This window comes from Rattus norvegicus, chromosome 5 (genome assembly GCF_021556685.1).
Source record: "Rattus norvegicus strain SHRSP/BbbUtx chromosome 5, alternate assembly SHRSP_T2T, whole genome shotgun sequence".
Taxonomy (NCBI): Eukaryota; Metazoa; Chordata; class Mammalia; order Rodentia; family Muridae; genus Rattus; species Rattus norvegicus.
The window spans coordinates 144,710,001-144,737,344 of NC_141538.1; the positions used below are offsets into that span (position 1 = coordinate 144,710,001).

The following is a 27,344-nucleotide window of genomic DNA, read 5'->3' on the forward strand; positions in this document are numbered from 1 at the left end:
AATCTACTGCTCTTTCCAGAGGTCCAGAGTTTAATTCCTAGCAACCACATGGTGGTTCATAGCCATCTATAATGTGATCTGATGCCCCTTTCTGCAGGTTTACATACAGACAGAGCACTCATAAATAAAATAAATAAATCTTTAAAAACAAAGATCTATTGTACATATAACATATATATTATACACATATTCATATATATTACATATGAATGATGTATATGTTATAATTTAATCTAATCAGATTTTTATGTCTTTTTCAAACATTGTTACTTTAGATTTTCCTTGAACTATGTTCACAAGTCTTTGTTTTTTTTTTAATTCACTCTCCGTCCCAATCACTGCCCACCTTCCTCTTCAAGACAGGTTTCCCTGGGTAGTCCTAGCTCTCCTGGATTCACTCTCTATCCCTGGCTAACCTTAAACTCAGAGACTCACTTGCCTCTTTGCCTCCCAAATGCTGGGATTAAGGTGTGCACTTATTATTGTCATATGAATAACATGTAAGCTCATATATAATGGGATAATCTGAAGGACACTTGAAGATTTTTCTTATCATATACTGCTGAAGTACACATTTCCAAACGATTGATCATTTATCGCTGGTCATGTTATTGCTATTAGTTGTAACTAATTTATTACGGCAAATACAAATAGCAAATGTCAGCTAAACTCCGTGGTTCTTACCTGTTCACTCTTCGAGGACACTTGTCGGGTTTGATGTCGACCTCATAGAGGTAGACATCGATCTTTGGGATTTCAACTTGAAAACAGTTAGCCAACAGTTTAATGGGTTTGCCCATAGTGCCATACCCAGGTCTTCTGGGCACTATGAGTAGGGGCTGGGCCCCAATGGGTCCTGTCAGGGAGGAGAAAAAAGTTTCACACAGTTAAAAGCCATAGCTATATAATCGCATAGTAATTAGAACTGTTGGCACAGCTGATAAATGTTTAAACTTGGTCCTGAAAGGTGGCATTATTCCTAATATTTCAATTTCTTTCATCTCATCTCATTTTCTTCATTAAAAAATAAGTATGCCCTAGAAGAGATGAAAGACCTATGCATAAGTCCGTGCATATTAAACCCAGGGAGCGAGGGACCAACAGTAAAATAGTCTAAAGTAGAACCCAAACCCAAGAAAAAGAAAGTAAAGAACACAACTTCAGCTAAAAAATCAAATGGAGGCTAGAGGGATGGCTCAGGGGATGAAGTGTTCTCTGTGTAAGCGTGAGAACCTGTTGGGGTTGGGGAAACCCATGTAAGCTAGGTGTGCCCAGAATCCCACCACACAAAGCAGAGACAGGAGGTCCCAGGCACCTGTGTATCCGCCAGTCCAGCTGAGACCTCCAGCTTCAGGCTCAGCGACAAAGTGGTGGAGGGCTGGAGAGATGGCTTGGTGGTTACGAGCACATGTTGCTCTTGTAGTGGACCCAAGTTCAGTTCCCAGCACCCACAAACTGGTTCATAATCATCTATAATTCTAGTAGGGAATCTGACACCTTGACTTCCTTGGACACTAGCCAGGCACATGTTACAGGCAAAATTCTCACACATACATATAATAATCTTTAATTAAAAAAAGTAAGGTACAGAAAAGACTTAGGAAAAACATTCTGATATCAGCTATTGGCCTTCACACATAAGCCTAACACACACGTACACACACACACACACACACACACACACACACACACACACACACACTAAAATGTAGACTACTCGGCATGGTTTATGGCTGAAATCCTAACACTTATGAAGTAGAAACAGAAGAATCAGGAGTTTAAGGTCAGCGTTGGGTACACAGTGAGTTAAGAGGCCAGCTTGGTTTACTAAGAACTTGTCTCAAAAACAAAGGAAAATGACAGAAAAAAGGGAAGGAATTCAATCTTTAATAGTAATTAGATGACAAAATGAACAAAAATTAATTATTTGAAAGATAAATGGCAAGTTTTTAAAAATGTATATATATTTAGTATATATTAATTTATATATACTGTGTATGTGTGTAAGTGTGTGTATGGGGGTAAACGGGCGGGGGTCAGCTGACGACTTGAAGAAATCAGTTTTCTTCTTTCACTGTATGGGTCCTGGGGATTAAACAGAGGTGGTCTGGCTTGTCAGTAAGCACTTTTACTCACTCAACCATTTCACTGACAAATTGGAAGTTTCAAGTAACACTGATTTAAATGAAGAAAATGACTTGAGTGATCAATGCCAGATCTTTTTTTAATGGAATCAGAAGACAAAAGTATTATGACAATAAATTTGACAGTGGTGAAACAGGCAAACTACCAAGAATGGTAATTTTTTTTTTGAGGGATGGGTTTTAACCCAGAATGGTTCCTGTCTAAAGGAAATGAAGCGACAAAGAGTGGAGCAGGCCATTCAGGAAAAGGCCATCCAGGAAAAGACTACTTACTGACACACAATAGTATCTGAAGTCCCAATAGTTCTCTGCTGAGAAAAATGACACAGTATAGCCACTCTGGAAAACTGTACAGTGGTTCCTAAAATACCAGCAGAAAGAAGCTGGAGAGGTAGGGTGGCTTAGTGGTTAAGAGCACGGGCTGCAGGGGCTGGGGATTTGGCTCAGTGGTAGAGCGCTTGCCTAGCAAGCACAAGGCCCTGGGTTCGGTCCCCAGCTCCGAAAAAAAGAAAAAAGAAAAAAAAGATATTCCAAGAGCACGGGCTGCTTTTCTGATGGACCAAGGTTTGACTCTCAGTACCCAAATGGCAGCTCACTATCCTCTCTCTATAACTTCTATTCCTAAGGATCAAACCCTCTTCTGGCCTCAACAGATGGACACATACATGGTGCACAGAGGCAAAACAATCGTACACAGATAGATAGGTAGGTACATATGTAAGTACGTACGCACATACATACATAAAGTGGAAAAAATAGCAAAAGTGTGGGCTGCAGAGATGTCTAAGCTATTAAGAAGAAAGACTGCTCTTGCAGGATTCCAGTTCAGTTCCCAGTGTGTGTGTTATATTGCTCACAACTACCTAAAATCCCAGCCCAGAGATCTGATGCCTTCTTCTGGCCTCTGTGGACACGTGTGTGTGTGTGTGTGTGTGTGTGTGTGTGTGTGTGTGTGTGTGTGTATATGTATGTGTGTATATGTGTGTGTGTATATATGTGTGTATATATGTGTGTGTATATGTGTGTATATATATGTGTGTGTATATATATGTGTGTATATATGTGTGTATATATATGTGTGTGTATGTGTGTGTATATATGTGTGTGTATATATATGTGTGTATATATGTGTGTGTATATGTGTGTATATATATGTGTGTGTATATATATGTGTGTATATATGTGTGTATATATATGTGTGTGTATGTGTGTGTATATATGTGTGTGTATATATGTGTGTGTGTATATGTGTGTGTGTGTATGTGTGTGTGTGTGTGTATGTGTGTGCTTTAAGAATTTAAAGGAAAAAACTTGAACAGAGATAACTTAACACACATGTTTACTGGAGCATTATTTACAACAGCAAAAAGATAAAAAAACAAATGTTTATCGATGTATGAATAGGTGTGGAAGATACACCTAATGGCAAAGTATCCAACCTCAGAAGAAATATTTTTTTTAAGATTTATTCATTTATTATATATAAATACCCTGTAGCTGTCTTCAGACACACCAGAAGAGGGCATCGGATTTCTTTACAGATGGTTTCGAGCTACCATGTGGTTGCTGGGAATTGAACTCAGGACCTTTGGAAGGGCAGTCGGGACTCTTTTTTTTTTGGTTCTTTTTTTCGGAGCTGGGGACTGAACCCAGGGCCTTGTGCTTCCTAGGCAAGCGCTCTACCACTGAGCTAAATCCCCAACCCCCAGTCGGGACTCTTAACCACTGAGCTATCTCTCCAGCCCGCAGAAGAAATTCTTGACACATACTACAACATAGACCAACCTTAGGACATAATGTTAAATGAAATAGCCAGTTACAAAAAGACAAGCACTATGTTAACACCTTATATGATATATGTATAACTTCTATAAAAAAAAAATCAGGGGCTGGGGATTTAGCTCAGTGGTAGAGCGCTTACCTAGGAAGCGCAAGGCTCTGGGTTCGGTCCCCAGCTCCAAAAAAAAGAACCAAAAAAAAAAAAATCAGAGGGCCAGCAAGATGGCTCAGTGGGTAAAGGTACTCACTGCTGAAACTGACAACCTAAGTTTGATCCCCAAGACCCACAGGATGGAAGGACAGGATCAGCTCTATAGGCTGCCTCTTATGGGTGGCACATATGCATCCTCCCCAGACATAAAATAATAAATGGGCTTTTGCTTTGTTTTAAAGATGGGGAGAAGACAGGTGGTGGTGCATACCTTTAACCCAGCAGTCAGGAGGCAGAGGCGGACAAATCTCTAAGTCGGAGAGCAGCCTGGTCTACAGAGTGAGTTCCAGGGCAGCCAGAGTGGCACAAAGAAACCCTGTCTCAAAAACAAAACAAAAAAGACAGGATGAAATGTAGTTGTTAGGGGCTATGGCAGAAGCCAAGCGAGAGTTAGTTTCTGTTTTCCAAGAGGAAAATTGTTCTGGTGACTATTTGCACAACAGTGGGAATGTACTTTATCACTAGTGAACTGTACATTTAAGTGTACAGAAGATAAATTTAATGGTATGTGAATTTTACCATAGTTGAAAAAAAAAGTCTAGCTGAGGGTGATGATACACTTCTGAAAAATGTTTTTTGAATATTGGCTTTAATTTGTCTTCCATTTGTCTTATAGTTCTAATTTTATTAAAAAGTTTTCTTTTTCTATTTTGGGTGAGTATATTTTTGTGTTTTTTTAAAAATTTATTTATTTATTATATATGAGTACACTATAGCTGTCTTCAGACACACCAGAAGAGGGCATCAGATCTCTTTACAGATGGTTGTGAGCCACCATGTGGTTGCTGGGAATTGAACTCAGGACCTCTGGAAGAGCAGTCGGGGCTCTTAACCACTGAGCCATCTCTCCAGCCCTATTTTTGTGTTTTAATAGTATGAAAATTTAGGCTCTTATATTCATTTATATACTGAGACCGGGTTTCTCCAAATGGATACTGGGAATCAGACCCAGGTCCCCTAGCCAGTGCTCTTTTTCACTGAGCCATCTCTCCAGCCCTCAAATTATGGAAAATTTTGCTTTAATATTCATAGAATACCTGCTCTACCAATTTTATTTCTAGGAATTTGTGCAATAGGCAGCACTGAACTAGCATTAAAGATCTGCCTTACTGTGTACTAAGACACTTGCCAAAGATTCATTCATAATGAAGAAAAAAATGGGAAAAAAACTAAACTATCACCTATAAGACTGATTAAAAAACAGTAAAAATTAAATGCATATACCCATAAAAGTTATCAATGCTGACACAAAGGTATAAATAGTGATACAGTGGGAATATTCATGACACATGATTTAATAGGAAAGGTAGAGGTAAAAACATGACAGACAGGCAAACTTTTTTTCTCTCCCTCCTGCCCCCAGTCCCACAGGGTTTCTCTGTGTAATCCTGGCTGTCTTAGAACTTGCTCTGTAGACCAGACTGGCCTCGAACTCACAGAATTCCTCCTGCCTCCGAAGGTGTGCACCACCACTGCCAGCAACATTTTTTTCTTTAAGGTAAGTCCCTCTATGCTTGCTTTGGGGTTGCAAGAATTCACCACCATGCCAGACTGATAGTTTTATGTGAAGGTTAGGATACTATTGTTAAATAATATTATTTTACATTCCTTTATAATTTTGCCTTTTAAAACAAGGAATATGTATTTATTGGTCTGCAGTTAAAAAATGTTTTGCAAAAGTAAGTGTATTAAGTTCATCTCCAAATTTAACACAATGAATTGCGTGTGATTTTATGCCTTTGAACTCTTACTAGTAGTACACACTAGTATGGAACCTCTAGTAAACGCATATTTGCTCATTTCAAAGTCCTTTATTTATTCATACATAAACTCACCAAGAAAGACGGCGGTGGTAGTCATAGTCACTAATACTAAACAATCACTTATACAGTATTAAACCTCTTAAGGGTTAACTGCTTCAGATGTTAATATAGGGAGGAATCTTTTAAAGAAAACCATTGAACTGAGAACGAGGGCTTGTTGGAGAAATTAGTGAAAGGATTGAAGGAGCTGAAGGGGCTTGCAACCCCATAAGAACAACAATTCCAACCAACCAGAGCTCCCAGGGATTAAACCACTACCCAAAGAGGACACATGGACAGACGTATGGCTCCAGGTGCATATGTAGCAGAGGATGGCCTTGCTGGGCACCAATGGGAGGAGACGAATTTGGTTCTGCCAAGGCTGGATCCCCCATGTGGGGGAATGTCAGGGTGGGGAGGTGGGAAGGGGGGGGTAGTTGGGGAGGGGAACACCCTTATAGAAGAAGGGGAAGGGGATGGGATAGGGGGCTTATGTCTGGGAAACCGGGAAAGGGAATAACATTTGAAGTGTAAATTTTAAAAATCCAATAAATAAATAAATAAATAAATAAATAATAAAATAAGAGTAAATAGTAAGTAACCCATTTTGCAATCTATTCATTAACTATTTTTAAAATTCAAATAAATACTATACATAACTTATGTTGTCAAATTTAGAAATCAGAAGTATATCAAAATTGTATTATTAAAACTAAAATAGCAAAAAGAAACCCAAAATGTTTCATTTATCCATGTTTATATCGTATAAATAATTTATGATTTCCCAAGAATTTGAAAACCATAAAAAGAATAAGTATATGATATAAAATGAATACTTCAAGATTATTTTATTAAGCTGATATTCAACAAATGTATGAACCAAACTGCAAAATTGATTTAAATATAAATTAATATATATAAAAATAAACTAATATATTAATACCAACATATCAAGCAAAATTAAAGGAAATGGCATCTATTTCTTTTCATTCATTTTAACTGTTAATCAATCCACAGAAATCCACATTTATAACGTTAAGAGAAAGCATTAGTTGTTTGAATCTCAATAGTCTTTTTTTTTAAAGCATTGCCTAACCAAAGAAAGTCATTAATATTAACATAGATAATGGCAGAAACCACAGAAACTCCAAACACAGAAAGGCTGTTCATGCATCCTAACAGCATAATCATTATGGTAGAAAAACACACAATATTCTTTCTCACATCTGTTTTGTTAATGAGCCAAGAATGAGGGTCTGTGAGTATTCCAGACAAGTGAATTAGAAAGTAGGAATGTTTGGGAAATGTTGTTCATCCCGGCACTCTGAAATTAAAAAGCGCTAAAACCAAGTCAGTTGTGAATAAATGTTTAGTTTTACTTTCCTGAAAACAGATCTATAACTTTAGCCTTTTTTCTTGTATGTATTAACTATTTAAAACACGTTACCTTTTAAGGTTTAAGCACTATAAGAAAAGGATTTGTGTCCAGCTTCTGGCTATGACAAATAAGATATCTATATTATAACGTAAAATACTTTTCAGCTAGAATCCAAGAGCTAGACAATTTGGCAAGAATCTCTCTCTGAGCTAGGGCTTTCCATACACCAGAGAGAACACTTCCAGAATCTCTTGCCTTTATAGGGCCCCAGGCCTCTTGGCGTGCTGTTTGGCCAGGCTTACAGAACCAAACGCAGTGTTCCCAATGAAAAATATAAACTAACCTATACGATACCAACTTATTAGGCAAAATTTACCCAAAGAATAAAAGGAAATAACACCTATTTATCTTTTTATCCATTTTAGCTGTTTTTCAAGGCAGCTTTGTTATGGTTGATAGTTTCTAACTTGATTTTTTTTAAAGTAAAAATTGGTTGTGTCAGAGTGACAGGCTCCCAGGTGTTTTTAAATATTTTCATCATGTTTATAAGACTTCGTTTTAAGTTAAATGTTTCATTTTTACCTCTTCTTTAAAGTGTTCTACATTTTTTTGAGGCAGGATCTCACTCTGTCTATAGTCCTGACAGACCTGAAACTCACGATATGAACCATGCAGCACGAAACCCAGAGAACCTGCCTCTGCCTTCTGAGTACTGGTCACCACACTGGGCCCTAAATTCTCTAAGAGAAAAAAGTGGGTGATTATATTCAAAGCATGTTATATACATATATAAAATGTTACAATATAATCAACTATCTTACATATTACAACATAATTTCTTTAAAAGAAAAAGAAAAGTGATGTTTGTCTCCTTTTTAATAGTCTCTCAGGGTACCCTATCCTATCATTGATAGAAAAATTAAATTCTCAAACAATAATCAAAATAGCCTTGTATGGTTTTTGTCATTCAAGCTGACAGTCTTAAGTAGCAAATTCTAAAATGTTATAATGGCCATTTCAGAAAGCAGTAACGAGACAAAAATTTAAGTGATAATACAGTAGGAAAAAAAATGTACTTCCAAATTCACAAACACCACACAAAGGGGCAATATGACATTGTTCCCCTCAAAACAAGCTATAAATATAACATTTTAATAATAATGAATACTTCCCAAAGTGATAGGTCGTTTTAAATATTAACCTGAGAATCTGATGGCACTGTGCATGTCAGTTATTATGAATCTCTAAGTCTCAAGCTCCGCTTCAAATCCTCCCTTTTATTTTGAGATGGAGTCTCACTATGTAGCCCAAGACTTCAAGTGACATTTCTCTCTCAGGCTTTCAGAATGCTGCTGAGACCACACGAGTACCTATCATGCCAGATTCCCAGTCTCATTCTCGATTACCTTCCAGTTTCCTTTACGTCCAGATTTTGTTCTGAAATTTGGTCCCAAATGAGCTTTGTTTCCCCTCCTGACACTGTTTGTTTGTTTATTGTGTGTGTGTGTGTGTGTGTGTGTGTGTGTGTAGATGGGATGACTTTTAGGGGTCAGTTCTCTCCTTGTATATGAAATTTGGATCAGGCTAAGTTACAAGTGTCTTTACATTTACCCACTAAGCCAGCCATCTTGCTGGTTTCTGACTCAAATATGTTTTCATGAATAAAAGAAATACAAGGCTCTAAGACAACTATGTTCAGTTAATTAAAACTTTAACTTAAGGGAGCTGGAGAGATGGGTCAGCAGTTAGAGATCTTCCTGCTCTTCAAGAGGACCAAAGTTTGGTTCCCAGCACTCACACATGGCTACTAACTCCAGCCCCAGGGGACTCAATGCCCTCTTCAGGCCTCTTTGAGCACCAGGCACACACATGGTACATACATGCAGTCAAGCACTCACAAGGTAAAAGTAAATAAACCTTTAAAAAAGGAAGTTTCACTAAGAGTCTACTCTTTTTGCAAGATTGAATAAAACTATCAGCCAGGACAAATCTACTCATGTATGAATAATTTATGATAAGAACAAACTGTTTCCCACCGTGAGCCTTTTCCCCTCCAAGGCTGGGGATGGAATTTTGAGTACGCTAGGAAAGAAATCCATAACTGAAACATCCAGTCTTTGCATAGATTATTAGAGAATATTTACATTTAAGTATAATTCTGTTCTGAAAAAATGTAAACTAGAGTTCTAGAGTTCAGAAATAGGTAGTGTTTAAACGAACATTACCTGATTCTCCTGTTCTCATTTTATTTAGAAAGAAAGCATAGCCCATATTTTTTAGCTCAGTCGTAATTAGACCAAAAAAATTAGTTTCATCAGATGTACCCTTAAGGAATCATAGACATAAATGCCAAGTTATTATTTAAAAAGAAATGATCCCAATTTTTTTTTTTGTTAAGTCAAAGTTCAGGTGGTACTAAATTAGTGGACTGTGTAGGACAAACTGAAAAGAGCATTACAGAGAGAGCTAAGCACGATGCATACACAGCAGTAATCTACACGAGGAGACCTAGTTTCACGAATAACCCTTGCAATATTTCATGCTAACAGAAAAGGAAGAATAAATTTTAGTGAGCAATGTTCCATCATTAAATAATTGCATGATATTTGCACTTGATGTCCTCTATTGCACTAAATAAAAGAAAAACAGAATTTGGGAGCCAAAATTTCAGTATTAACCTAATAGACTGTTAGAAAGCATCTATATCTAATTTTTTTCAAATTTAAGATTTATCTTGTTGTTTTATGTGTATGAGTGTTTGACCAGCCGTGTATGCAAGTACACCATATGCATGCCTGATGGTCAGGAGAGGGCATCAGATCCTCTGGGATTGGAGTTACAGTTTTGAGTCACCTCATGGTGCTAGGATCCAAACCTGGTTCCTCTGCTGGGACAGCAAGGGCTCTTAATTGCCAAGTCATCTCTCCAGCCCACATATCTAAAGGATGTGACACCAAATCCTATGGGTCAAATCTGAATTTAAAATCTAGTTGTCCATTTTCCTAATTATGATTCAATTTCACATTCACTGTAAGGATTACATAAAAGTTGCAAGAAACTTCTCTCTCTCTCTCTCTCTCTCTCTCTCTCTCTCTCTAAACTCACCATCTTCAAACTCACAAAGATCCTTCCAGGTGCTGGGGTTAAAGGAATGGGTCACCACACCCAGCCAGAGAATCATTTTGATAACAACCTTGAGCCTGATTGTAAACAGCAGCCAATCACACATTAACTTCACTGAGGAACACATTTTATGTTTTCAAGATGGCCAAGCACGGATGGTTGTTTGTTTGTTTAGACAGGGTCTTACTATGTAGCCCTGGCTGGCCTGGAACGCTCTATGTAGACGAAGCTGGCCTTCAACTTACAGAGATTGAACCATCTCAGCCTCCGAACACTGGGACCAAAGGTGTGAGCAACTGAAGGACCGTAGTACTTACTGAAGTGTAAGAGCTATTAAGAAGTTTGGCCTGGTAGAAAGTAGATAGGTTATAGGGTTCCTGTGAAAGATCCTAGGGGCCAACCTTCCACCCACTGCCTCAGGCCAAGATTAGTCCATGTACAGCTTCCCGCCTCAAGTCAAGGCTAGGCCAAGTTCCATTCTGCACCCACAGTTCTCTAGAGGAGCAGGAACATTCTTGAAAAACCACAGAATGTACTGATAGTCACCTGACCCTCTGGTCCCAGATAGAGTTTGAATGCATGTCCTATGCTTACTAGCCAATAGATTCAAAGGTCAGTATGCTTAGCCAGTAAGTTTAAACTGTAACCTTGCTCATATAACCTGTACCCCCTAAAAGTATAAAAGCTGCTTGTTATAGCCATTCAGGGTCGCCTTCTAGTCACTCACCATGAGGGGCTGATTAAAGGTTGACCTCAACGAGTCAGAAAATAAACGTCTTGGGTTTGCATCGAACTCCATTCTCATGTCTCATTTGGGGGGTTTAACGGTAGTAAGACTCATTTCGAGCCTTACCCCACCATTGCCAAGCTAGTTGGTAAATCTTAACTATACCTACCCTGATGTGAAGTCATATCAATTGCTCTATATTTATCAAAACAAAATCCCCAAAAGAAAAGGTACATTTTATCTTCTGAATCATGCTCCGCTCATTGTATCAACTGACTAGGTGGCCTGATATCACAAGTAATCAATACATGTCAGTATTTTCATATGAAAAGCCCAAATAGGGGGGAATGTGGTCAAAAGCTTTTAGTTGATGATTAAGAAAACCTTTAATTTCATATATAGTTTTCCAGGCTTGACAACAGGGTAGCTATGTAAAAGCCAGGCAGCTGGAAATAATCAGATGACTTAATCAAGTAAGAGCAGTACAAATAGAATGTAAAATTTTAAAACATGGAAAACACAGTCTGGAAAAAGCACAATGTGATAATGAGAGTCTAAAGCTTCACAGTCTAGACAAATTTCACTGTTAAGAAAATAAGAGGAGAAATGGACCATAAAAAGGGAAAAAATGGTAGAAATGGAGTAGAAAGAAAGACTATGCAATAAAGGAAATGCCCTTTTGTATTCCTTCCACAATTATGTCCTCAACCTATTTGAAGGCTTTTTACGTTGCTAGTTTTAGGGTTTTTTCCCCTCATATTTGGGGACCTTTCAAATTGGCAAGATGAGATATGAAATCCAGGGACTTGCTAGAAGATAATAACAAGACAATCCCCCAAATATATGAAAAGGACACATTACTGGTCTTATGGATGAAGAGAACTTTCAAACTAAAGAACAGAGTGACTGCTGGGTAAGCAGACCATTATGTAACACCTATTTCACATTACTCTATCAATTACTTTAGAGTCGTTGACTAATTTTTCCTTTTTAAAGACAAGCAAGTACTGTCCAGGTTGGCTTTCTTTCTCAAGACCTCCATTTCTTTTTCCCCCCTCAAAAGACAAATCTTAAATTTCAGATTTCCAGGTATATGGCGACTGCTGTAATAGGGAGTAGAAAACTGGGGGATACAGTGTCAGCATTTTGAAGATCTGCCTACATAAGCAGTGATCCAGACCATAGGACATCTCCAAGCTCCTCAGAAACTACACACCATACTGCCACAAACACTGAGAACCAGGGGTGGAAGCAATGGCATCTAAGGGTGATGACTGACTTCTCCTGCATCCATGGGACACACGTCCGGCTTAAAGGACGAGTGCACCCTTTACATTTCCAACAAGAATTACAAAAGCAAGGGCAAACTCCTCTACATCCTCAGGGAACTCACTCTAGGGGGACGTCAACATCTAGATAACCCCTCCTTGTAGTTTCGCCAATTCAGTGACCCCCCAAGAGAGTAGGTGTGGGGCTGTCGGGGAGGCCACCCACCTTGGGCCTGAAAACCAGCAACTGACAGCACCTGAAGTGGAAGGAGCAAGGATGCTCAGGGGACAACCTCGGGGTAACGACCCCACCTTCCCTGTCTAGCAGCTCCACTCACCTGCGGAGCCGATTTCCATTCATGGAGCTGTGGGGAGTGCTTCACAAGAGAAAGGTGCCACCACAGAGGTGAGGAGCGGACGCCCTCTGAAAGCTCCAGGCAGAAGAGGCACTGTCCGGAGACAGTCAGCAGCAAGGTAAGAGCGGCGACAGTCCTGAGGTGAGGACGCTGAAGCCGGGTCCGGAACTTGCGTCGCCTACAGCTGCTGACGCGCGCACCTCCGGGACCCTCCAGCCGCCCCGCCGCCGCCGCTTTTCGCTCTCCCGGGTCGCCCCCGGAAGCCCGTCCGCGTCAGTTCCGCTCTCCGGATCGCGCCGGGCTCTCCAGGTCTGCAGTTCGCCTCAAGCAAAAGCCCTGCGGGAGCAACCTTTAAGGAGCGGTGGGAGGGCGAGCCGGTGCCTGGCCGGGGCGGAGCCGCGGATGCGCGGCCGCCCTGCACCCGCTGTGCCTGACGGTGACAATCCCGAGCGAGAGGCCAGCTTTCCCGGTGCCAGCCACCCGGGTGGGGACTGCTGCCTGAGGCGATGTCGCTGCCAGCCCGCGGAGCTTACCTGAGGTACAGCCTACCTGAGAGTGGCGGGTGACCGACCAGCCAAGGGCATCCTCCCTCCCTCCCACCTCCATCTGCCACACTCGCTTGGAGCACAAGCACTAGGCGGTGACTACAAGTTCAATATAGTTTATAAACAGATGAATAAGAAACGGGTATTTATGTTACATGAATACCCGGTGGATTTATTTTTATGTTTAAACAGCCTCCCAATACTCTTGAGGAACCTACACTACTTTCTGGTGTTAAAACACCTGCTAAGGGGCCCTAGCCTTTCTCTTCTCGGGACTCCTCAAGACATTTACAACTAAACTGGTCAGCCTCCAGTTTCCCTATATGGTCTTCTGCTGACTTGGAACCTTTGGGAGACTAGATCCATCTCATTATCAGGCAAATAGTACATCCTTTTAAAAACACTTGGCTTCGTGAAACCAGATACTACTAAATGCAGGCTTACCAATGATTCATTATTTTTTGCTGTGTCCCAATGAACCAGTAATGTTTTGACATATATTCCTTTTTTTTTTTTAAGAGAAAAATCGAGAATGATTTTATTTTCACTGTCCCTTCCCTCGCCATTGTGGGTTTTTGGATTAGTCACTTTATCGTTGGACTTTAGTTTCCTCGTCAGAAAAACTGAAAGGCCGTGTACAACGCACAGGAAAAAAAAAAAACCCTCCCAAACAAATGTTAGTAACAAAAATATTTATAGTTACAATTTTGAAGCACTTAATAAATGTGCTGAGTATATAATAAATGGAAGGGACTCCAAGCCACATCTGACACACCAATTCTGTCTCACTTCCTTTCTGCTGACTGAAAAGAAATATTCGTCCCAACTTTAAAATACCAAATTCCCAGATGAATTAGCACATCTTAAAAGTCATGTTCACACTCTGAGTATCTACTATCCATATCTTGATCTAAGCCCTGAGGGTTAAATCTCAAACTTGTGCAAGGACTTCTCATACCCTCGTCTCTTGATGATTGAACTAGTTCTTTGAATTAATGCAAAGGTCAGTTAGCTTCCAGAAAACACGGTGTGATGACAAACATCGTGGTTCTGTTTGTTTTAAAATGTAGGTGGTGGTGTCTGGTCTATGCGTGTGGGAGTTTGGTGTCCACAGAGGCCAGAGGAGGGTGGCAGATCCCTGGGACTGGAGGTAAGACAGTTGTGAACAATCATGTGGGTGCTGGGAATCACTTAGGTTCTCTGGAAGAGCAGCCAGGACTCTTAAACCACTGATCCATTACTGCGAAAGGTGCTGTCTTTTTTAACTGGAGGAAGATTTGGGCTCTTAGAATCAATAAAATCCAACAAATGTCTATGATGGGCTCCTACCTACTTCTGCTATTCAGAACCACACCCTTTTAGAGTAAGCCCACATGAGAAGCTCATGAATTCCCAGCAGAGACGTTGTTCTCTGGTTAAGTCTTCTGAAGAGCATTTTGAGCAAGCACAGCAGGCTTAGAAAGGAAAAATATAAAATATATGGTCAAATATTAAACGTGCCCCAGGAAGTGAAATGGAACTGAATCCTATGTTCTAGGAAATAACAGATTAAGGGAGTGGGACTTTTCGGGAAGATCCTACTCAGCTAAATTTAGATCCAGGCATGGTGGTACACATCTTTAATCCCAGCAGATAAAGCTGAGGAGGTCTCTGAGTCAAAGGCAGCCCCGGACAGATCAAGTTCTAGGTGAAGAAAAGCTTAAGTCCAGGTGTGGTAGTACACACCTTTAATCCCAGGACAGCAAAGCTTAGGCAGTGGGGTTGGAAAACAGGAGCTAGTGATAATGTACTAGAACAAGGGAGCCATTTTTTAGTTCCTGCAAGCAGCAGAACTCGCAGTTTTGGCCACATCCTCTGGCTCTAGAGTCCAGAATAGAAGGGATGACTGGGACAATTAATGCTGGTTAGCTGGAGCTAAGAAATTAGTGGTGATTAAGAAACCACCATCACTGAGGTGAAATCTTCTGAGAAGTGTTTTCTGAGAGCACAAAGAAGCTGTGTTCCAGAGATAGCCAAATCTCCTGCAGCAGCTGTATTTGATAATGTGTAAGAGTCACCCAGGTGACTCTTTGAAGGCATGAAGGCATCATGAAGAACAGCTGAGGCTTGGCACTGTAAGAAGCTATGGAAGGCCACTGGTGAAGGTGCAGCCCCAGTTGTAGTTGACAGCCCAGGACTGAAGGGGTCATGCAAAGGATTTGAGGCTTGCCACCAGGAAAGAGCCTATGAGAGGCTACTGGGGAAGGCCCCAGTGTATTGGAGATGCCAGAACCATGGGAGCAACACCAAGAACAGCATCGGCAGTGGAGTGGATCATCCTGAGCTTAGAGTGCTACAGAGGGCAGAGCTGGAGAAGTGACAATAGCCTTTAGGATAAGCCCAGAGATTATGAACAAGAAGCTGTAACATTGAAATTGCCTTGAAGACCCAAAGATGTTAAAGATGCCAGAGTGGTGAGGAAAGCTGCTAACAGGGAGTGGAGGAGAAGGAAGTTTGTTGCAGTCAACAAAGATAAGAAAGGAGTGGAGATCTGAAGACCACTTTGATATCAGACATGGAGATGTTTGGAGTTTGCCCAGCTGGTTTCCTGTCTTGCTTTGGGGATTACAGTTAAGTGATTGGATGAATCTGAGAAGAGACTTTAACTTTGGACTTTTAACATTGTTGAGATTGTTGTATTCTAAGGGGACTTTGGAAGTTGGACTAAATGTAATTTTTTTATTATGCTACGTTTAGGTATGACCCCATATACTCATGTGTTTGAACAAGCCTATGAGGGCCAGGGAGTGGAATGTGATGGTTTGTTTATGCTTGGCCCAGGCAGTGGCACTATTAGAAGGTGCGGTCCTGTTAGAGTAGGTGTGTCACTGTGGGTGTGGGCTATAAGACCCTCGCCCTAGCTGCCTGGAAGTCAGTCCTCCACTAGCAGCCTTCACATGAAAGATGCAGGACTCTCAGCTCCTCCTGCGCCATGCCTGCCTGGATGCCGCTATGTTCCTGCCTTCATGATAATGGACTGAACATCTGAACCTGTAAGACAACCCCAATTAAATGTTGTCATTGATAAGAGTCGCCTTGGTATTGGTGTCTGTTCACAGCACTAAAACCCTAAGTCAGGGGTGATGGTTGAGAAGATTTGAGGCTTAGCAAAAATCAAAGATTCAGGGGAAACCCAAGGGTTTTGTCTCAGTCACTTTCCAATTGCTATAGCACTACTCCATGACTAAGGCGACTTATAGAAGAATTTATTGGGGCTTACAGTTTCAGGGAATAAGTCCATGACCATCATGTCTGGGAGCATGGCTGCAAGCAGGCAGGCAGGCATGATGCTAGATCATTAGCTAAGAGCTTACATCCTGGGCTGGAGAGATGGCTCAGCGGTTAAGAGCACCCGACTGCTCTTCCAGAGGTCATGAGTTCAATTCCCAGCAACCACATGGTGGCTCACAACCATCTGTGAAGAGATCCGATGCCCTCTTCTGGTGTGTCTGAAGACAGCTACAGTGTACTTATATATAATAAATAAATAAATCTTTAAAAAAAAAAAAAGAGCTTACATCCTTATCCATAAACATGAGGCAAGAAAGAGCTAACTGGGAATAGCCTGGGTTTTTGAAACCTTACAGCTCACCCCCAGTGTCACCCCTCCTCCAACAAAGACACACCTCCTAATCTTTCCCAAATGGTCGTACCAACTAGAAACCAAGCATTCAGATACAAGCCTGTGAGAGCCATTCTCATTCAAACTATCACAGGGCTCTAGTCCAGAGCTAAACTATATCATGCTATAACTTTTAGTTCCCCCCACCTTTATTATAAATATTAAACGTTCGAAAAATAAGAAAAAAAAAGCTCATGAATTAAAAAGTCGGGAGGCAAAAATGTCTAGAAGACTCTTGCCAATAAAAAGTTGTATCAGGCTTTCTACTGACCAAATACTGTTTGGTGTAACTGATTTCCAAATGAGTCTAATCTTCAGGACATAAAGTATATTTTGTTAACTGCCACACCTTCAGTACCTAGAGCAATGCTTGTTGCTGTCTTGTTAGAGCACATTAAGTAACTATTTGTTAGGGGTTGGGGATTTAGCTCAGTGGTAGAGCGCTTGCCTAGCAAGGGCAAGGCCCTGGGTTCGGTCCCCAGCTCCAAAAAAAAAAGAAAAAAAAAGTAACTATTTGTTGGACGGATAGATGGATGGATGGATGGTTTTCAAGGACAGGGCTCAAGAAGTAGGATAAAACTCTGGCCTTATCCCTGATGGCTTTGCTTGTTCTCAGAAGGAAGAACTATAAATTAGTACAAAATCTCAGGTGCAGAGGAATGAGTGTACACTGAGCGCTGAGCACCCCAGCAGCCATCTCAGCCAGACAATGCAAGTTTTCTTTAAATACTACGAAAAAAAGCATGAACTAGAAAAGTCAGAAAGGCAATAAATTTAACTTTAATAAATTGGACATAACAATGGAAGTTTTTTCCTACTCAAAATGAAGAGGTAAGCCGTGGATTAGGAAAAATTATTTTATACACACACGTGTGTATGTGCATATATACACATATCTCTCCAACAAAGAACTTATTTCTTGAACTTTATGTGCTTTTATTGCTCATTAAGACAACCAGATTTTAAAATGAGTAAACTATATGAGCAACTTAACGAAAATATCAGGAGAGCAAATAGGTACATGGATACGTGACACAAAGAGCAAAGCACATTAAAATACCAAGTACTCTGTATTTCAAGGATAGAACGCTAAACTTCCTACTTTAATGTGGTAAGACCTTGAGGCCTATAAGTGAGACCCGGGGATTTAAGGAGTGCTCACTTTCCTTCCCAATTGCCACTATCATTTCTATGGCCCTTAGTGGTTCTGTAATCTACTTCCTGTGTTAGGTAAGACACATCACTAAAAACTGACAGCCCCCACCAGTCATTTCTGCAGTGACTTGTACTTGCAGTATTTGCAAGGAACACAATAGAAAACGGGGGCTATCAGCACACATGGAGCTAAGACTGCAGGCCCTCTGCTACTCACCGGAAGCCAGGGTATCCAACCAGCAGCCCTTACCTGCTTCTGACTTGTTAGACATAATTAGCCTTCCTAGTCCTTATGATTCAAAGGATAACTCCCATTAATTCAAGTCTTTCGAAGGCTGACTTTGCATTGCCAGTGGCGTAAGAACATGAGCCAGTGACACATGAAACCTGAATGGTTAGGGCTTCCAGAGGACGATTTCCTTGTTTTAGAATGAAACACTGCAGGGGGTTGGTGTGTGTGTGTGTGTGTGTGTGTGTGTCTTCCTTTTAACTTCTGACATGGCTGCTTTGAAGGATTGCTTCTTTTATCTTCTCTGTATTTCTTCCCAAGCTTGTGAGGCTTCCTCAGCCTATAGCCAAAAAGAATGTCTGAGAAAAGAGAAACAGTGTAGTATTCTAATGAACTGATACTGGAGTGATCCTTACAGCAGCCTGGTAAAGCATGGCCGAGGCTTAGAACTTCTCAGTAATGTCTTTCACCATAACCTTAGCCTCCAAACCTTAACTGCCGTTAATATTCCAAGACAGGACATAGCCACAATATCCTTCCTTCCTTTGCCTCATGGTACATCATATGCCACATCATATTTTTACTAATAAGGCAAGAGGGAAGGTTGTTCAACTAGTACTGAAAAGACTTTAGTCACAACGTGGGGCTCCAGGGTATGACAGTTAAGTCATGTTAGGTGTGTTTGAGAAGGAACCAACTAAGTCTTTCAAAATAGAAAAACAAAATAGCAAAAACAAAAACAATAAAAACCCAAAAAACAAAACAAAACAAAAAAACCAAAAAACTTCTGTCACCGGGTAGTGGTGGTGCACACCTCTAATCTCAGCACAGAGTTCAGAATTCAAGGCCAACATGGTCTACAAAGCGAGTCCAGGACAGTTAAGAATCTGGTACACAGAGAAACCCTATCTCGAAAAACCCAAATAAAATAAGTCTATCTTATTGCAACCAGGACTATGTCATTCAACCAATTTCCTTTAAGCTTTGCAGATGGAAGGATCACAGTGTCTAGGTGGCCACATCCCAAAGGAACTTGACAGGTGGTAGCCACAGGCTTAGTGTTATAATTTGCAAAGTCATAATACTTGGCCTCCAGAGGACTGCTAGACCTATTATACGTACACTGTCTACCAGCTATAATTCCTCCGTGGGCTCTTTGCCAGAATCCTTCTCTGAACCATCTTCCCCAGGGTTGAGGAATCAGTGTGCTAGCAGAACTGGGAAGATACGAGATCCTTCAAGCTGAACAACTATGCCCCCAGCTTAAGTTCCAAACCCAAGAAACCCCTGAAGTTGGGGGTGAAAATATTTGAAAAGATAATAATATGCTAACACCAAGAGATCTGTTCTTACTCTGCTTACCTGAAAATGGAGGAACATTCTATTTTGGCTTACATAAAGTTCAGGATTAGACTCCATCCATTGGGGATTTTTGTCTGTCTGTTTGTGTTTGTTTTTGAGATAGGGTCTTACTATGTTGCTTTGACCGACCTGGAACTCACCCTATGCATCAGGCAGGCCTTGAATCAGAGATAACCAGTTTCTGCCTCCCAAATGCTGGGGTTAAAGATGTTTACCACCAAACCAGTCTCAGTATCACTTCTTGATTTGCCCACTCCACACCCATGTTATCTCTAGCTCATTTCACTCATTCTCAAATTCTCCCTCATGGAATCTGCTGTTGTCTTGAGATGACAGAATAGAATGTATAGAATGTAGTTTCTGGTCCTAGGGGTTCATAGTCCGTGGAGAAGACAAGTTTTAGCAGGAAGCATGGCGAGCTAGGTTCTGTCTGGTGTACTGGCACACAATCCATAACACTTGTTAGGGACAAAATCAGAACGCTTTTTTCTCCTAAGAACAAGAGAAATTTTAAAGTGGTGGTATTACCTGATGAACAATTTGGAAGACCTAAATTCCTTTTCTGTTCTATTTTTTTCTCCACTTTATTTATACCAGCACAAAATAAGTTAGCAGTTTACCTAGTGGTGACTTGGCTGTTACCTAGCTTCTGCCTCCTCCCCCTCCACAAGGCTGGCTCCACAGTGTATTTCTTTTGGTAAGCTGTTTCCCTTGCACCTGAGGCCTTAGCTACCTTTTACCCAGGGTGAATCCTGTACTTCTACCACTAGTTTCCTGTCTTGCCTAAGCACCAAGGCTGTGTTTATTGGAAACGGTATTCCCCTCTGGAATCTCAAGATGCTTAAAGCTGGCAGGTAGGCATAGGCCTCCAATTCCAGTACATGGGAGGTAGAACTCAGAAGATAGTGAATTTGAGGGTCACCAGAACCCCTCAAAGAAAACTTTGTATCTGAGGTTAATTATCCTTGGTCAGGAGATGTACTACATGCCTTCTATAGTCTCACTGATCCCATCTTGGTAAGAATGTCCCAGTACACTCACGTTCAAGTAGAGACATACGATCTACATTCTACTACTCTCTGTCAGTCTTGATGTCTTGGTAATGTTCTATCCTGCTTCTCAGGTCTGCCCTTTCTGTTCAGTCTTTACAGCTACAGCTTCAGCCCAGTCACCTGGAATCCTTTGTACTGGAGTGACTCAGTGACCAATGATCTCCAAGAAACTTTAAAGACATTCTGTTTTTCTCATTTTTGAATTGTACCTACTTTCTCCTCTCACAATACCACGACAGTGTTTTGCATGTTTGTGAAAAGTACACAGAGACCATGTGCGGTTTGACTGCACGACAATCTAAAAACCTATCAGATATGTAATTAATACACCGTTTATTTTGTGACAGGAAAAAAAAAAGCCAGAGACCACACTTTAGAAATAAAAGCCACTGTTGTCTTTATAAAACACAGGATTGTGCTGCTGTTGCTTGCTTGAGAAGGGAACTGTACATTACAGCTGCTGGGATAATTTCACAATGGACGGGACAGGGTACAGCTCAAAGCAGGACACAAACACAAGTCTCAATGGGAAACAAATGCAAACAAGTACACAGCTGCGGGGCTCCAGGGACATTTCCCCATCCATGCTGGACTTGAGAGGAATAAGAAGTTTAGAAAATAAAGTGAAACCCAGAGTTGTCACACGTGCCCACCACATGGCTGCTAAGTGCAACAACATACACCCATCAGGTTGGACTGTGTGCACAGGAAGTCAATTCATTTTTCCTTATTGCTATGACACCAGAGGACTCAGTGCATTCAGACACATTGTCTTTACTTACAGAATTCTTGGAGAGTTTCTGATTTCCCTTTTTAAGGAAGGGAATCACCTTCCTCACATTACTGTTTTGAGCCCATTCTTTCCATTCCCTTTCCTGGGCTATCGTACAGCAGCCAGAGGTTCTAAGTCAGTAGGAGCAGAGTAAGGGGAGAGCACCAACCCAGCCTCTCTCGTGGCTCAGGGAGAAGGCAAGTCCTAGTAAGTGGGGAGAAAGAGAAAACCAGAGAATCCCCCTTTCCCAGTCTGCTTAGAAGGCTAAGTATTAGAGTGCCTTGCATATCCCTGCCATAATCCCTGCCCAAGGAAGGCATAATTAACTACCATCCTGGGTTATCTAAAGCCCAGTAAAACAAAACAAAACAAAAAAACAAAAACAAAAACAAAAAAAAAAAAAAACAAATAAAACGAAATCCTTCCTCCCAACATGAGTTCCCAAAACTGCCTTTTGGCTAGGTCAGAGGTGACTCTTCCACCCTGAAAGGGAAGAAATTCCATCCTCCTTTGTGATGCCCGATGCCAGGTCTGAGCAGCCTTGTAGACTTCCCATGGGCCAGCTAAGAAAACTATGTCCCTGGCATCATTCACAGAATTCTGGTTAAAAAGAAAACTGTTCAAAAACACTGCTGCCCAGCCACAGAGGAGCCATGCTGCAGCTGAGAACTAGATTTTTAGAGCAGTTTCCTACTTATGTTCGACTTTAGTCAGAGTCCAAGCATAAGTTCCCAGCAACAGCAGCTCCAGGCTGGCCCTGCAGGCTGGCACTAGCACCTCAACCACTGGGTCACACTGGGCTGAACTCAGAGCTGCACTCCCCATCACCACCTCTTTTCCAAACCCTCTCCACAAAATGGAGAGGTGCTGGGACTGCCAGAAACCTCCCTGATTTTGTCAGTTAGGCAGGCCCGCTGCTCCGACCTAGTGTAAGCTTGAGGACAGTGCAGCCCAGGGCTAACACCACTGGGCATGAGGAACAGGTTTTTGGTCTTCTGTAGTCAATGAGCTAAGCCTGACCTTGCCAAAGAACAGCGGGATCATTGCAGCCATGCAGAGAATTCATTATCACACAGGCAGACAGGCAGGCAGGCCAGCCAGCAAGCAAGCTGAGGGAAGAGGGAGAAGGAAAAGGAAGCCAGGGGAGGCGAAAAGAGGAAAGGGAAAGCCAAACGGGGATGGGGGGCAGTGGGAGTGGGGGTGGGGGTGAGGAGAAAGCTCTAAGATGAGGTTGGAATCCTCCCAGAGCTTGGTACAATGCACCACTTAAACCAAATCCAAACAAGCTGAGGCTTGGCGACACTGTTTTTAATGTGTTCATACCACCTTAAATGAGAAGAACCTACAGGGTCAGTAGTTAAATCTCAAAGAATTGTTTAAACATCACAGCAAGATGTATTCCCCAAGTCATTTTTCTCATTCCTTTCTATGGACACATGGTCTTGCTACATGGTGCACACTGGCCACACTCAGCAGCCCAGGTGGACCCAAACTTGCAAATCTCCTGCTTCAGCCTTAGTGCTGAGATAACAGAACTACAGACATGGCCATCACGCCCAGCACTCTCTGGCTTTTATTTCTTGGATGGCACATAAATACCAAAGGGCTGAAGCTTCATTTTCATTCTAGCTGAAAACCCAACTGGAGAGAGTGAGGCAAAGAAAGAAAGAACAAAAACTTGTTGCTGGGAGTTGTGACAGCCACCTGTTCCCCACGGGCATCTGCAAATGCTGGTGAATGACGGGACCCTTCTGGAGTAGTGCCCTTAATCCAAGCCCTCAAATGTACCCAAGCTGACAGCACACTGTCTGCGAAGAGCTCCCTCCCCAAAGGGTGACGGAACAGGAAGTAGACTGTCTATGAAGGCGATGGGCAGGGCAGATGGAGTGTTGGCATCACTCTGTTTAGGCACTTGTGTAAGGAATGTAGGCTCTCCAGTGAGCTGCCTCTTCCCAGAGCCCTCCATTGTGTTCTTCAGCTGGGCCTGTGCCCACGGGGCACTCCATACTGTAGCCAGCAGAAAAGAAGTACAGGAGGAACTACTGAACAGCCCTGGGCTTTTCCCATAAGGAATGTTTGTGCTACCTGTTGGGAAGTTACTGAACAATGTAGCCAGCCACAACTGAACCTGGACTATTTGCATAGCAAACCTGGGTCTGTACAAGGGCTCCTGGGGAAAGGTTGTGACTCCATAGGCCAGGGTTCAGACTTTCCTTTCTCCAGCTGGCCTCTATGCCTGGGCTAGATCTAAATATCATGGCTTCATCACCAGAGCAGGGCAATCCTAAGCTCAGGCTCCTCAGAAGGGGAACCTGTACACAGAGGTTCAAATTCCCCATCCCAAGCAATAATGCAGGAAGAAAAAAAGAACAGTCGAGGAAAGAGGGGGCCTCGCTTCAAGGTCAGCAAGGACAAAGCTAGAACCCACTTCTTTTCCAGTCCTGCAAGACAGCTCAACCCCAGTATCTCAAGAGAGGGGTAGAAAAAGAAAAGCCCATGCTACCCACTCACATGCCCTAGTGGGAAACAGGAAAATTTCATTTGTGTAAACAGAAGCAAAAGGGAGCAGCAAAATTCTCGAGCCTGTCCAGAGGACATGCTAGAGTCTCGGTTAGTCAAGGAGTCAAAGGACAGTCCAGTCCAGAAAAAGGGAAGATGCACTTACAAGGCAGAGTGCGGGACAGACAGCGCCGTGGAGGAAGGCCGTCTCGACAACAAGGTATTATCTGCACAGAGGGAAGATAGAGGCTAAGCCCCACCTTGGGGAGACAACCACCCCCCACCTTGGCCAGGTTAGAATACAAGTCAGGTCCACAGTTCCTTCTGATGGCTCCATGTTTCTGGGATGCAGAGTCATCAGGTTTGGGAGGGATTTTCAGATTTTGGCAATAGACTCAAGTTATGGTATAAAAATAACATTTAGTTTTCTGTTTTCTTATGTTAGTCCTTAAGATCTTCTGTTGTAAGACACCCCAGTTAAGAAATATTGAAACAAAAGAGTCTTTACCATCAGGGGGGAAAGAAGCCAAGAATGAGAAATACTAGGACAGTAGCTCTAGACCTGGCATGGTGGGGGTGGGGTGGGGGTGGAGGTGGGGCCAGGGAAGAGGGGAAAGGCCAAGGGCCAGTCATCTCAGCAGCTCGGAGACTAGTCATGTCTGAAAGTGCAAATGTCAATGGATTTTAACCATCTGAGGTTGTGATTTTTTTTTTTTTTTTAAGAAGCTCAATGATTATGGAAGCAAATTCCTTCAAATGAAAATTACCTGGCATTCTGGCTGTAGGCTTGCTGGCATTGGGATAGCTCGTCCCTCCCTCCCTACCTCCTCTCCCACCCACACCCCATCCCACAGAGAAAGGTACAAAAGGTTGCAGTTCTGCAGCATTACCCTTACGGGAAGGCACTGGTTACCCACCAGCAGGCGGAAGGAAGACAGGGTCGTGTCACCTCAGAGCTAAGTGCCATAGTGCCTTAAGTGTTACTAGGGCTGGATGTCTGTCAGGGAGAGGCGAGTGGGGGTAGAGAACATGGAGAGGAATAATGGGAGGGGTGGCAGCTGGGGCGGAGCAACCCAAACCGTTAGCATTAAAAATCTTCCTACAAACTGGATTCTGAACCCATGAAAACATCTAGTATCCTAAAATATTGATCTGAGTCTGTTTTCATTTTTCTTCAACAAATCTAGACCTTTTCTGATTAAGGCTCCTAAAAATTCCTTCCCTCTTCCCACCCACTTTCTCATCTAGAATATCAAACCCAAACATACCAGCATTTGACCACAGGGCTGCAGACCTGACCCTAGCAAGCTGTCGAGCATGAGTCTTTAGCACTGTGAGTCACATGAGACAACTGTGTGTATGGTGGGCACTAGTAATGCCCCTTTTGGTCCAGGGGGGTCGGATGTGACAAGATGGGGAGAGGGGTGGAGGACATGAGGTTGCTATCAGAGATTTCTGGCTGGTAATCTGTCTTGGTGGTCCTCTTCCCACCCTCATACCCCCTCTGTAGATAGAAACAAGGCCTCCTATGTTCCATCTGACCCCAGCTCCCTCTGCCTTGCTTCCTCTGGATTTGGGTGGCACAGCTCCCAGGGCTTGGAAAGCTTTCTTCTGTCCAGTGAGGTAACAGCGTTCTGCCTTCAAGCGAAGTACATGGTGCGTAGAGTATCCTGGTGAACCTGCACGGCTTTGGCCAGGGCCTGGGGGTCTCGCCCATTGCTCTGCCCAGATATGTGGCTCCCCTCTCCACTGGAAAAAAAAAAATACATAAAATAAAAGTCCTTCCTGGTGAACCGAACTGCTGCTAATCCGTCAGCCATCCCTACAGTGCCAACTCACATCCAAATTAAGAGAAAACACCAACCCAGGTTTAGATAGAGGAGCCCAAGGGCATCAAATTGAATAACATCCACTTCCTTCAACCAACAAAAAAGTCCAAAGGGTTGGTACAAAAAGCTGAAGCAAAAGCAAACAGCTAGCCCTTACCTGTCATGCTCCTTGTCCACCAGGTGGTATCGGGCCCGGAAAGCCACCAGGCGGGCATAGTAGGCAGGTGCTGGGATAGAGACAGAACGTGTGCATCGTACATAAGTGTGGCACAGCTGGTATGTCAAGATCTGGAGCTCATCTGCTGTGAAACGGTTGTCATCCCAAAGGACATAATAATGGGATGGTCGGCTGGTGCCCTAGGTAAAAGATGGTAAGTGGTTGTTACGGTTTGTATATGCTTGGCCTAGGGAGTGGCACTATTAGAAGGTGTAGGTAGCCTTCTTGGGGTAGGTGTGTCACTGTGGAGGTGGCTATAAGACCCTCCCTCACCCTAGCTGCCTGGAAGTCAGCCTTCCACTAGCAGCCTTCAAATGAAGATGCAGAACTCTCAGCTCTCTCATGCCCGTGTGGATGCTGCTATGCTCCCGCCTTGATGATAATGGACTGAATGTCTGAGCCTGTAAGCCAACCCCAATTAAATGTGGTCTTTTATAAGCCCTGCCTTGGTCATGGTGTCTGTTCACAGCAGTAAAACACTAAGTCAGGGGTGATGGTTGAGAAGATTTGAGGCTTAGCAAAAATCAAAGATTCAGGGGAAACCTTAGGGTTTTGTCACAGTCACTTTTCAACTCCATGACTAAGGCGACTTATAGAAGAATTTACTGGGGCTTACACTTTCAGGGAATAAGTCCATGATTGTCTTTTATAGGTCATGGTGTGTGTTCACAGCAGTAAAACCCTAACTAAGACAGTGGTCCCTGACTGAACAGAGTGGATAGTTGCTGACAAAAAATAAAAACAAATAATTACAAAAACAAATAACTCTCCCCCAAAACACTACTAAGAATGTGCTTAGGCTTCATGACGAGGCATATTACACAAAATCAAATATTATAAAGCAACTTACAAGTATACTTTGGGGCTAAATAACAGTCATTTTATATACTCAGCCATAATCAACATATTTTAAATGCAGTAGGGATAACCAACTAATCCTTGACCCACTAAGAAGCCCAGGAGATGGCCCCACCTACCTGGATGCCTGCATGGCTGCACAGGTAGAAGTCAAACTCAAACGGGTGAGTGATGTTGGTGTCCACAGTGGTCCCAGCTGGGATGTTACCACTCTTCCCAATCTGTAGAGACAAACACAACCAAGATCCCAAGACCTGCCTGGCCCTGACTAGCACCTTTACTGGATTCTACTCTTTTTTTTTTTTTTTTTTTTTTTTGGTTCTTTTTTTTTTTCGGAGCTGGGGACCGAACCCAGGGCCTTGCGCTTCCTAGGTAAG

At 42.3% G+C, this 27,344-nt stretch overlaps 2 protein-coding genes and 2 long non-coding RNA genes across 11 annotated transcripts in view; 1 reads left to right on the top strand and 3 right to left on the bottom strand.

The window, feature by feature from the left end:
* Positions 1-13,040, bottom strand: part of Ago3 (argonaute RISC catalytic component 3) — an 84,849-nt gene extending 71,809 nt beyond the window's left edge. The window contains exons 1-2 of one of the 2 annotated variants that reach the window (XR_015619743.1): positions 12,771-13,034; positions 685-856 (exon numbers count right to left, since the gene is read on the bottom strand). Coding sequence is in view for 1 of the 2 variants with exons in the window: in NM_001271193.1 (NP_001258122.1) it covers positions 685-856; positions 12,771-12,789 (191 nt within the window). In the remaining variant the exon portion in view is untranslated. 2 annotated transcript variants of the gene reach the window in all.
* A 23-nt stretch (positions 13,041-13,063) lies between these two features.
* On the top strand, positions 13,064-17,786 carry LOC148006046 (uncharacterized). The gene is made up of 3 exons (XR_015621117.1): positions 13,064-13,326; positions 14,404-16,680; positions 16,884-17,786. It is a non-coding gene; the product is annotated as an uncharacterized LOC148006046 (long non-coding RNA).
* Positions 14,607-19,086, bottom strand: LOC148006047 (uncharacterized). The gene is made up of 2 exons (XR_015621127.1): positions 16,891-19,086; positions 14,607-16,689 (listed from the first exon to the last, which is right to left on the bottom strand). It is a non-coding gene; the product is annotated as an uncharacterized LOC148006047 (long non-coding RNA).
* A 2,022-nt stretch (positions 19,087-21,108) lies between these two features.
* The window catches only part of Ago1 (argonaute RISC component 1), a 51,168-nt gene continuing 44,932 nt past the window's right edge, over positions 21,109-27,344 (bottom strand). For 5 of the 7 annotated variants that reach the window (XM_087549312.1, XM_087549311.1, XM_087549313.1 and 2 more), the window contains exons 17-19: positions 27,087-27,188; positions 26,050-26,249; positions 21,165-25,812 (exon numbers count right to left, since the gene is read on the bottom strand). In XM_087549312.1, coding sequence (XP_087405438.1) covers positions 25,704-25,812; positions 26,050-26,249; positions 27,087-27,188 — 411 coding nt within the window. In that variant the 3' untranslated portion in view covers positions 21,165-25,703. 7 annotated transcript variants of the gene reach the window in all.